Source organism: Myotis davidii, unplaced genomic scaffold, assembly GCF_000327345.1.
Source record: "Myotis davidii unplaced genomic scaffold, ASM32734v1 scaffold37, whole genome shotgun sequence".
NCBI classification, from domain to species: Eukaryota; Metazoa; Chordata; class Mammalia; order Chiroptera; family Vespertilionidae; genus Myotis; species Myotis davidii.
Genome location: NW_006289395.1, coordinates 421,842 through 431,907, shown reverse-complemented (window position 1 = coordinate 431,907; position 10,066 = coordinate 421,842). Strand labels below are relative to the sequence as shown.

The 10,066-nt window shown below is 50.7% G+C and overlaps 3 protein-coding genes across 3 annotated transcripts in view; all 3 read right to left on the bottom strand.

The window, feature by feature from the left end:
• MPDU1 (mannose-P-dolichol utilization defect 1) overlaps positions 1-330 on the bottom strand; it is a 3,219-nt gene extending 2,889 nt beyond the window's left edge. The window contains exon 1 of the mRNA XM_015562565.1: positions 178-330. Within this exon, the coding sequence (XP_015418051.1) occupies positions 178-280 (103 nt within the window). The 5' untranslated portion in view covers positions 281-330. The remainder of the gene's footprint in view (positions 1-177) is intronic.
• Positions 331-2,191: 1,861 nt separating this feature from the next.
• Positions 2,192-5,138, bottom strand: CD68 (CD68 molecule). Its single transcript, XM_006761644.2, has 6 exons — positions 4,593-5,138; positions 4,031-4,500; positions 3,214-3,333; positions 3,015-3,087; positions 2,734-2,904; positions 2,192-2,514 (listed from the first exon to the last, which is right to left on the bottom strand). Exons 1-6 carry the CDS (start codon positions 4,639-4,641, stop codon positions 2,381-2,383), a joined length of 1,017 nt encoding a protein of 338 aa, XP_006761707.1. The 5' UTR covers positions 4,642-5,138; the 3' UTR covers positions 2,192-2,380.
• A 636-nt stretch (positions 5,139-5,774) lies between these two features.
• The window catches only part of EIF4A1 (eukaryotic translation initiation factor 4A1), a 5,432-nt gene continuing 1,140 nt past the window's right edge, over positions 5,775-10,066 (bottom strand). The window contains exons 2-11 of the mRNA XM_006761643.2: positions 9,622-9,670; positions 9,076-9,208; positions 8,594-8,733; positions 7,751-7,919; positions 7,286-7,395; positions 6,957-7,100; positions 6,732-6,869; positions 6,541-6,630; positions 6,198-6,277; positions 5,775-6,094 (exon numbers count right to left, since the gene is read on the bottom strand). Coding sequence (XP_006761706.1) covers positions 5,950-6,094; positions 6,198-6,277; positions 6,541-6,630; positions 6,732-6,869; positions 6,957-7,100; positions 7,286-7,395; positions 7,751-7,919; positions 8,594-8,733; positions 9,076-9,208; positions 9,622-9,670 — 1,198 coding nt within the window. The 3' untranslated portion in view covers positions 5,775-5,949. The remainder of the gene's footprint in view (positions 6,095-6,197; positions 6,278-6,540; positions 6,631-6,731; positions 6,870-6,956; positions 7,101-7,285; positions 7,396-7,750; positions 7,920-8,593; positions 8,734-9,075; positions 9,209-9,621; positions 9,671-10,066) is intronic.

Sequence of the window (10,066 nt, the reverse complement as noted above, 5' to 3'; positions counted from 1 at the left end):
CGCTTCTCCCACCCCAAAATGGCGCACTCTCTGTACGGAGTCCGAGACACTTCCGCCCCTCTCCGCAGTAATTTCCGCCCAGCGAGCCATGCAGTGGTCACCGCCATCACTTATCCGCAGTCACGCCCCACTTTGGCGCTCCAGCAGGACTTTGACCAGATGCCGAACAAGACTCACCGTGAAGCAAATCCCACTGGACGAAAAATTGGTCGTAGCATTTCTCAGGTAAAAGAAGCGGCACCAGCACCCGTTTGAGCAGCCCGTCCGCCTCGGCCGCCATCTTGTAAAGGTCGTTTCCGCCAGTTCCTTCGGAGCCTCAGTGACCTGCGGTGCGCATGCGCGCCGTGGACTTCCGCCTCCTGCGACCGAGCCGCCCGGCCGCTCTGCTCCGCTCCTTCTCAGCGTAAAATAGGTCTCGTCCCGCGACCACGGTGTGGGCCCACCCTCCCTGCTGTTTGAGTTTTAAAGCAGCGAAAGCTGTACGCCTGCGCACTTCCTTGTTTCGCACCGTTGTTTACTCTTCCAGTTTGGAAGCAGGATTTATCGTCCTGCTTTTCACCGCTTCTCCCGCTCGGCGCCATCTTCTCTTCTCTCTGCTGACTCGACTGTTCAAAATTGAAGAGAGGAGCCGAGTCTCCAAAATGGCGTTGGATGGGGGCGCTGTGCCTTCTCTCACTTTAGTTCTCTCGGCGTCTCCAGTGGGAACGGCACTGGCGGGAGCCTCTCTCCCACCTTGTGAACCCGGGCCTGGGCGAATGGGTGCGCCAGCCGCTGCTGGCCCGGGACAGGGAAGCGGGAGGCGGAGGTGGGGCAGACGAGACCATGTTCAGGGAATGGCACCCTGCCCCCTGCGGAGCCCAGCCCTGGCCGGTTCCCTGAAGCCCCGGCGGGGCCCTGCGAGTTCCCCTCCACCGCGCTGGCCTTTTGTGACCACATCCCGAGGAAGGGCTGAAGCCAGGCTCAACGGCCCAGCAGCTCCTGTTGGGGAAACGGCACCTTGGACAACTGGTGGGATGATGCCCGCGGCCACCCAGCATTGGGACACTAACTCTTGGCCAGTGGTTCTCAACCTTGGCTGCACATTAGAATCACCTGGGAATCTTTTTAAAATCCTGATTTCTGGGCCTCATCCTCCGGAAATGCTGTTTCTTTGTTACTAATGTTGTGGCCCCGCCCCATAACAAAGAAACAGAATTTCCGGAGGATGAGGCCCAGAAATCAGGATTTTAAAAAGATTCCCAGGTCATTCTAACGTGCAGCCAAGGTTGAGAACCACTGCTTTTGGCCATCCCGGTGGTGGGACTGGCCATGCTCGGCTACTAGCACCAACCACACTGTCTTGCAGCCCCTTCAGTGACTCTCATGCCACAGTCTGCAGGGCAGTAGGGGATGTCTGTGAGGCCATGGTGGGGCTGTTGGGACGCTGCCACGTGGGGGCCGCCCACAATGGGGTGGGTCACTAGGTCCTAGGGGCTACTTTCTGTAGCGTGAGGGTCCTATTCTGGCCCCCAGCAATTGCACTGTGAAGGGAGTGGCACTCAGTGATGGTGCAGGCTGCCTGGCAGGCCCTTTTGTAGACTCTGGCTGCCCTGGGGCTGCCACCCACCACCACTAAGCACACCATCACGTGGAACACCAGGGTTGGCTCCCTGGGTGGCCCGGCTAGAGGGATGTTGTTCCCAGGAGCACAGAGGTTAATGGTATGTGGAGGCTCTGTACCCACTGCTCCCATTGTTGATGACACCCTTTGCTAGCATCCTAGGTGCAGTAAGGGTTTCATCAACAAGGTGGGCAGGGCAGGCATTCTGGTTGCTAAGGAGCCACTAGCACATCCTTTGGAAACAAAATGACACAGGTGTGACCTTCCCACCCACACTCACTGCTATTGCTGCCTGCTTCACCTGTAATTGCATGTAAGGGTCAGAAAGAAGGCCTCCAGGATGGGTGACTACCGGATTGGAGAGGAGGAGCTGGGGCCAGGGCCCCAGAATGAGGAAGGGAGATGAGCAGACTCAACACCAGCTGCACCAGGCTTTGGGGGATGAACCCATGAGGATATTTGGCTGCACGTTGACATTTTCACCCCTCCTCACCAGCTCCCTTAGACTCAGCCATGTAAGGCATAGAAAGCATTATGGCAAGAAACTCACGGCTTTTAATCCTGGCAGGAAGGACAAGGAAGACCAAAGACAAAGATTTAAGTAGGCTTTACTATTCTCCCATTGGGGGATGGAGAGGGGGAATGTCATATTTAATAATCACCTCCCTTCGGTTCTCCCAGTGGCGTTATCTTTGATTTTCTTCTTCAAGACAGAGAGGGAAGGAAGATAACTTTGTCTCCGAGTCAGTTGAGTGGTGCCCTGGGCGTTGGGACAAAGGCTCAGAGCGGCTGGTAGGCGGGTGCGCGTCTCCGGGAGATGCAGAAGATAACAAGCACCAAGGTGAGGAGGCCGAGGGCGATCAGGCCGATGATGAGGGGCAGCAATATGGATTGGTCACTGGGACAGGAAAAACCTGGCAGGAAGACAAGGCAAGTATCACAATGGTGGTGGTGGGATAAAGGTGGGAGGAAGGAACATGGGGATGTTAGGAAGTAGGCAGTTGGTGAGAAACTCGCCTAGATGACAAGAGCAGTAAATGAAGGCAGAATGGGTAATGTAGGGGAAGGGAGGGAGTCGCCTGGAGTAGGGCTTAATGCGGTGGGAGAGTGAGGAGGGAAGAAGTCGGTCTTACTTGGCCCAAAGGCCCCTGTAGCGGGGAGGCGAGCAGCTTGTAGCTTCAGGAAGAGCAGGTCGAGGTGGAAAGCCGGTGAGAGAATGATGCTTGCATTTCTGCAACTGAAGCTCTGGCCCAACGGGGCTTGGAGTTCTCGAAGGGATGAATTTTGAACCGAGAATGTCCATTCTAAGAGTGAGGAAGGATCAGCTCTACATCCACACCCCATCCCCCAGCTTAGGTCCCTTGAGGAGCCCAGACATCTAGTGCACATGACGAGAAAGGGAAGGTTAACTCACGTGTTGCTTGCGGGAAGGACACATTGTACTCCACAGCCACGTAGCTCAGGTACACAGTGCTCTGCAGTGGTTCCTGCAGAGGTGACCAGGAAAGCTCAGGGCAGTGGGGGAGAGTGGTGTTCATGTCCACAGAGGAGGGATGCAGAAGCGATTAATAGGGAAAGGGCACCTGGAGAGTGAGGGATGAGGGATGAGGTACCTGCTTGAATCCAAAGCTGAGCTGTCCATAGGGGAATTCGAGAAGCAAGTGGGGATGGCCACCCTCACAGCCTCCCTGGGGCGTGGTTTTGTTAGGGTTCAGTACAGAGATGCCCCAGGCCTGTGGAAGTTAAAGAAAAGAAAGTCATAGGCTACACAGCTGTGCCATCCAAAATACCGTTTCTTTCGCCCTAGCTGGTTTGGCTCAGTGGATAGAGTGTTGGCCTGCAGACTAAAGAGTCCCAGGTTCGATTCTGGTCAAGGGCACATGCCTGGGCTGCAGGCTCGATCCCCAGTTGGGGGCATGCAGGAGGCAGCCGATGAGTGATTTTCATTATTTTTTTTCCCACTTTCACTTCTATTTATTTAGGTTTCAAGACACAGGTTAACTTGTCAGAAGTTGTCCAATTAGAGCTGCATTGCTTCTTTGGCCCTTTTCTCTTTCGTGCTTTTGGTCTTTTTTTCTAAAGCCGTTTGTGACAACTTGGATAGATCTAGAAGGTATTATGCTTTTTATTATTTCTTGGAGACCTGTTAATTCTGTAAAAGCAACTTAACCTTTCACTCCGGACAAACGGACGTACAGTTTGCCCATGCGCTCTCCCGGCGTCACCCACCGGCCCCAGTGATTTTCATTATTGATGTTTCTGTCTGTCTCTCCCTCTCCCTTCTTCTCTAAAATCAACTTAAAAATTTTTTTAAATTATATATTAAAAAAAAATACCTTTTTTTCAACCCCACCTTGTGTTGGTCCCCTTCTCCACTCTTCCTTCTTCCCTTCTGAACCAGTCTTACCCCCCGACCCCTTTTAGCTTTACCTTTCTTCCACCTTGGGTTGGGTACAGAATTCGAATCTGAATCTGGGCTTGGAGATGGACACAGGGCAGGGAACCATTAATCCAAATGTAGTCTCCTACAGCTGCCTTGGAGCCTGGGCTAGGACTTGGAGAGGGTGTAGGTGGTCCTGGGTGGGGTGCACTGGTGAAGGATCCTGGACTGGTGGCAGTGCTGTTGCCCGTTGGGCTGGTGGCAGTGCTGTTGCTCGTTGGATGAACTGTGGTATTTCCATGGCTCGTCGTGGTGACAGGATTGTGAGTGGCTGTTGTGGGTCCATGGCTGGTGCTTGTGGTGGTGGTTCTGTGGCTCCTGGTGGTTCTATGGCTCCTGGTAGTTCTGTGGCTGGTTGTTCCAGGGCTTGTTGTGGTTTCTGTAGCTGTAGGTGTCACCGTGAAGGATGGTAGCAGAGTGGCAGATTTCTTATGAGGACAGTCATTCCCAGTCCCCTGGGCTTTCAGCGGAAGAAAGACTCGTTAGCAACCCAGGGACAGGCTCCTTCCTGGGGGGGCGGGCTCTCTCTCCTTTAACCCCCTTTGTCCTTACCTGCTAGTAGTCCCAGCACGGCCCCCAGGAAAAGCACAGCAAACTTCATGGCGGAACAGCCAGAGTTCTTGGTAGTGTCAGTATCAGCTGCTCACCCAAGTCTACCCTATTCCCTGCCTCCTTTTGGAAAAGGAGGAAATGAAAGTCTTAACTTCCTGTCACTAAGATAGCCCTGCCCCACAACCTGACTCAGGCACCTCAGCCCCAACCGCTTAGTCATTGTCACTATGATTGGCCCTGGCTTCACCGAAGTGGGAGTTGTCAGAATCAAGACCATCATGTGGGGAGAATGAGTTCAGTGTTGATCCTTGGGGACCCATTTATCTACCTCAACAAACCCCAACAGTTCTGGCAAATGATTACAGAACCAGTTGAAATGCAGCCCCTCTCTGATTTCCAAAGAAAACGTTTCCCAGAAAACAATGTAAAAATCAAGTTACCAGTCCCATTTCCCCCTCCATCCATCACTTCCTCTTGACTGAGACATGTGAGGCACTTGTGATGGGGATTGCCCAACCCGACAGAAAGGTCACCGTTAAATGAGTTATCACAGAAGGGTAAAACAGTTCTAAACCTGTGGGTCGCGACCCCTTTGGTGGTCAAATGACCCTTTCACATGGGCCTAAGACCATCCTGCAAATCAGATATTTACATTACGACTCATAACAGTAGCAACATTAGTTATGAAGTACCAATGAAAATAACTTTATGCTTGGGTCACATGAGGAACTGTATTTAAAGGGCCAGAAGGTTGAGAACCACTGGGGTAAAATGTCAGCTTCGGGGAGGGGATATATACCCCATAGCAGGTGGGAAAGGGAAGAAATGAGAAGCCCAAACAGGCAGTTTCCAAGTAATTTTATTCAGAATTTTGTTTCCTGAATCAATAAATACTATACAAAACAATGTAAAAATGGCTACTATTTTTTCTCCCCTGCTCCCCCCACATGGGGACAATCCCCTGGGCCACCTAACTCAAGGGTTCTCCCTCCAGATTTGGTCCAGTAAATGAGGTTGAGTGACATATCCCCCTTGAAGAATCATTTTCAGAGGAATTTGGCTGGAGCAGGGAGTCTCTGGGGTTTGGAGGTTGACTAGGTTAGGGAAGTAGATTAGTGTTTTTGGGAGAAGAGACGGCGCCTGGGGCATGAGCCTACCCCAAAGAAAAGGGTATCTAAATTGTTCACGGTTCCTTCTTTGCCTCAAAAAGTGACATTTATTCAAAGGGAAAAAAAAAAAAGAAAAAAAATTGACAAGATGTCCATCCCTTGGCTCCCTTCCCTCCCCCCTCCTGCTCCTCCTCAGCCTGCCAAGGATTGAGAACCCTGGCTGGGATGAGGCAGCAGGCCAGCCCCTCTCAGATGAGGTCAGCAACATTGAGGGGCATCTCCTCGATGGAGGTGTTGTAGAAGGTCTCAATGTCTCGAAGAGTCCTCTTGTCTTCTTCTGTCACCATATTAATAGCCACACCCTTACGGCCAAAACGTCCACCCCGACCGATTCTGGAAAAGAAGGACACCTTAGGATACATGGGGACACAGTAAAGAGAAAACAAGCTTCAGCCCAGCGAGGACTGGGCATGAGGGGCTGGGTGAAGACACTCACCTGTGGATATAGTTTTCCCTGTTGGTGGGAAGGTCATAGTTGATGACTAAAGAAACCTGCTGCACATCAATGCCTCTGGCCTATGGCAAGAAAATAAGACAGCTTCAGCATGTGAGTGAGAAGAGGGCATAAGCCACCCAGAAGGAACTTGGGACTTCAGTATGCATGTAGGCAGCCAAAGGAAGGCCAAGGAAATGATGTATCACCTCCCCGGAAAACCTGAGGCATGCCAGATTCTATTCCAAGTTGCTACTTTCCTGAAGAGGGGCACTATTAGTCCCCTTGGAGAGGGAATCACCTTGGTTTCTCCCTTCTGTTTTGTCTAAATCCCCCCCTTACTTACCAGCAGGTCAGTGGTAATCAATACTCTGCTAGAGCCAGAGCGGAACTCCCTCATGATTACATCTCGTTCCTTTTGGTCCATATCTCCATGCTGGGATGGGAAAGAAGAGTGTGGGCACATTGGTTCTGAAAACTGGCTTACGTGGGCTCCTGACTCACACACACTGCTGGTTAGTAGAGGGGAAATCTCACCATGGCGGAGACGGTGAAGTCTCGGGCGTGCATCTTCTCAGTGAGCCAATCAACCTTTCTCCGCGTGTTGATGAAGATGACGGCCTGGGTGATGGTGAGGGTTTCATACAAGTCACACAATGTGTCCAGCTTCCACTCCTGGGGGTGAAGTTGGGGAAGAAAAATCAGTCAGGGGGCTATACCCAACAACTTACTACCAGGTCTGCCTCCTGCACTGGGCCCCACCTCTCTTTCCACATTGATGTAGAATTGACGGATACCCTCCAGAGTCAATTCTTCCTTCTTGACAAGAATCCGAATGGGGTCCCTCATGAACTTCTTGGTCACCTCAAGTACATCAGAAGGCATTGTAGCTGACAGCAATACCACCTAAGGGGGGGAAAAATAGGAGCTACTCCATGCCACCTAAAACAAGCTAGTGCATAAAAAGGCTTGAGACTAGAATTCCCTGGGGTTGGGGTGGTAGAACAAGAATGAGGTGCCAGAGAATTCTAGTCTCAAGGTGCCGATCCATGAAGGATCAGCCATAAAGGCAAGACTAAATTGTCTCTCACCTGGGTGTTGCTGTTGAGCTTTTGGAATATGTCATAGATCTGGTCCTTGAACCCACGGCTTAACATTTCATCAGCTTCATCCAGTACAAACATCTTGATGTATTTGGGAGCTACAGAACGGGGGGAGGGGGGAGAAAGACAAGTGGTAATGAGGGAAACGTGACCCATGCTTAACTCTCCCAATGAAGAACCAGAAATGGATAGGTGGTCTGCTCTCAGAATTCAAATTCTGATCCTTTGCCAGGCACCCCCCTTGCCAGGCCAGACAATAGCCCTGGAAGTAGAACACTACCTGGGCTGAGACAGGGAAGCCAGGCTCAGATGACACGCATGGGGTTCATCATAGAGCGACTCTTTCAGGGGAAAACGAGCTTCACTGGCAACAAGACTGTGGCCAGTGGAAAGACTGGGAAAGCATGCAGAAGAGGCAAGTGACCTAGAGGACCAGATAATTAAGATACTCACACAGGTATCTGCGATTAAGCATGTCAAACACACGTCCTGGGGTGCCCACGATGATATGGGGCGCTTCCATCTGCAGCTTCTGCACCTCTGCACGCACGTTGGTACCACCAATGCAGGCATGGCAGGAGGCACCCATGTAATCTCCTAAAGCCATGACTACCTTCTGTATCTGAACCCAGAAAAAGACAGGTGCTCATATATTATTATTATTAGCTACAACTGTGCCAGGCTCCATTTTAAGTGCTTCTCATGTTTTACTTTTTCCCAACTTATATGCACTATTATTAAAACTCACTTTTCAGGCAAGAAACAGGCAGGTTAAATGCATCTAAGATCACACTGACAGTTAAATGGCAGAGACTCAGGATTTGAACATTCTGGGTCCTGAGAATACATGATTCACAGTAACTGCCCTCTGAAATAATTCAATATATATTAAACTTTTTTATTTATTGTTTTCTTTTTTTTTTTTTTATGTGCCTCAGGCATGAAACAGCTCTGGCCACCGACACAGGCATCAAGCTAGGATGAACTAAGGACTGTAGGTCTGCTCTGCCCCTGACTGATATAAGAGCAACACCACCAATCAGGTGTCTCCTTGCCCATTGCCAGGGGGTTTGTCCATAAAACAGCTGCCAGACTTGCTCAGCCAGCTAGGCTCCACCCAGGAGCCTTCCCATTTGACTCAGGAAATGGGAGGAGGAAATGATGTTTATTGGGTTTGGGTAGATACCTCACTTCTCCCAAGGTGGTGGTGGTTGGGGAGCATACTCGGGTTTTTGGATCGTGCTAATTATTTCTAAATCAGTCTTTCAGGGGAGGAGAAATAAACGACACGCTCACCTGCTGTGCCAATTCTCTAGTAGGTGCCAGGACCAAGGCCTGAGTGGCCTTTAGATCCAATTCAATCTGTTGCAGAATCGATATGGCAAAAGTGGCTGTTTTTCCTGTCCCAGATTGGGCTTGAGCGATCACATCATAACCTAAAATCAGGAGAAAGACTCGCTATGGTAGAGAGCATACACTCTGGGATCATGAGACATTCAAGGCCTTGCAAAACACTATCAATAAGCACCGAAGAGAACTTTATTCTACCATAACCAGTACTTTAATGGGAACAGACTGGTTATTAACTCATTTAGGACTGCATTTGAAATAGGCTAGAAATATAGCTGCAAAGAGAAAGCTATGAGCTGGCTAAAATACTACCCCTCTTAAAGTGTAAATAAAGGAGTTATCTGTCCCTGGCTAATGAGACAAGCACCACCAAACACGTGCAACTCTACCCAGGGACAGTTCAGAACATGCTTTGGAGCAGGTCTTACCCTTGATACAAGGAAGAATGGCTCGCTGCTGGATGGCAGAGGGCTTCTCAAAACCATAGGCGTAGATGCCACGGAGGAGGGACTCTGAGAGGTTCATGTCATCAAAGCTGTCAACGATCTCATTCCAGTTACTCTGTAGGATGGAAAGGGATTAAAGTAGTATAAACAGGGCTCTACCCTGGAGCAAATAGGACCTTGTGCCCTGAAAGCTTCAGAGTCAACAACCTCCTCCCACCCCCTCCAGGGAAGCCAGATGATTCTACATTGCCTAGGAAATCACTCTAGGGACCAGTCCACTTGAAAACTGTGAGGCTGGTGCTTGTAGAAGGGATAACAGGACCAATTTGAATGACATTTCACACAAATTCTCAGGGACACAAATACCTTAAACAAATTATATATAAAAGTTAAGACTCCCAGTGAGAAGAGCTTAACTACTCAGAGTTAGGCTATGCATTAAAGATGAATCCAGAGTATGGTCCAGAAACCAGGGGACACTGCCGCTCCCCGAAACGAAGGATAATGGTGATAGGACTCTGTTCTCACCTCGATGACGCCTTCAGGCTCCATTCCATCGGGGCCATTGTCTCTGGATCTGTTGGTTTAAAATATGAGTATACTGACTGAGGCACCAGACAAATCTTGGTAGCCGGCTCTTCCTACCACCAACCCACCTTGCACGATGCCATCTTCGCACCCTAACCCAACCCCTACTACTTCTTAGAGACACAGCAGTTACGTCTGTAACTGAATCAAGCCTTTGCCCCTTCCCAGGAGCGGCTCAGGTCATGCCATTCCGACATGATGGGGTAACTCGCCTAGAAAAATCCGGAGGCCTGGAGGTGGTGGTTGCCGCCGGGCCCACGTGCTTCGGGCCGGGCCGCTCCGAGGCCAAGCTGGTGCACCTCCCATCACCGCCACGGCGATCCGGAAGTCCCGCCCTTCACCTCCCAGTGGAGTAGGACATCCCCTTCCCCCCACGTCACTGCGT

Bases quoted from the DNA above. Each gene is read 5' to 3' on its own strand.
- CD68 (XM_006761644.2), bottom strand. From the start codon at position 4,641: ATGAAGTTTGCTGTGCTTTTCCTGGGGGCCGTGCTGGGACTACTAGCA. The intron at 3,088-3,213 runs GTACCTCATCCC...TCACCTCTGCAG, and splicing joins TCAGCTTTGGATTCAAGCAG to GAACCACTGCAGAGCACTGT. The intron at 2,905-3,014 runs GTGAGTTAACCT...CCTCACTCTTAG, and splicing joins GTCCTTCCCGCAAGCAACAC to AATGGACATTCTCGGTTCAA.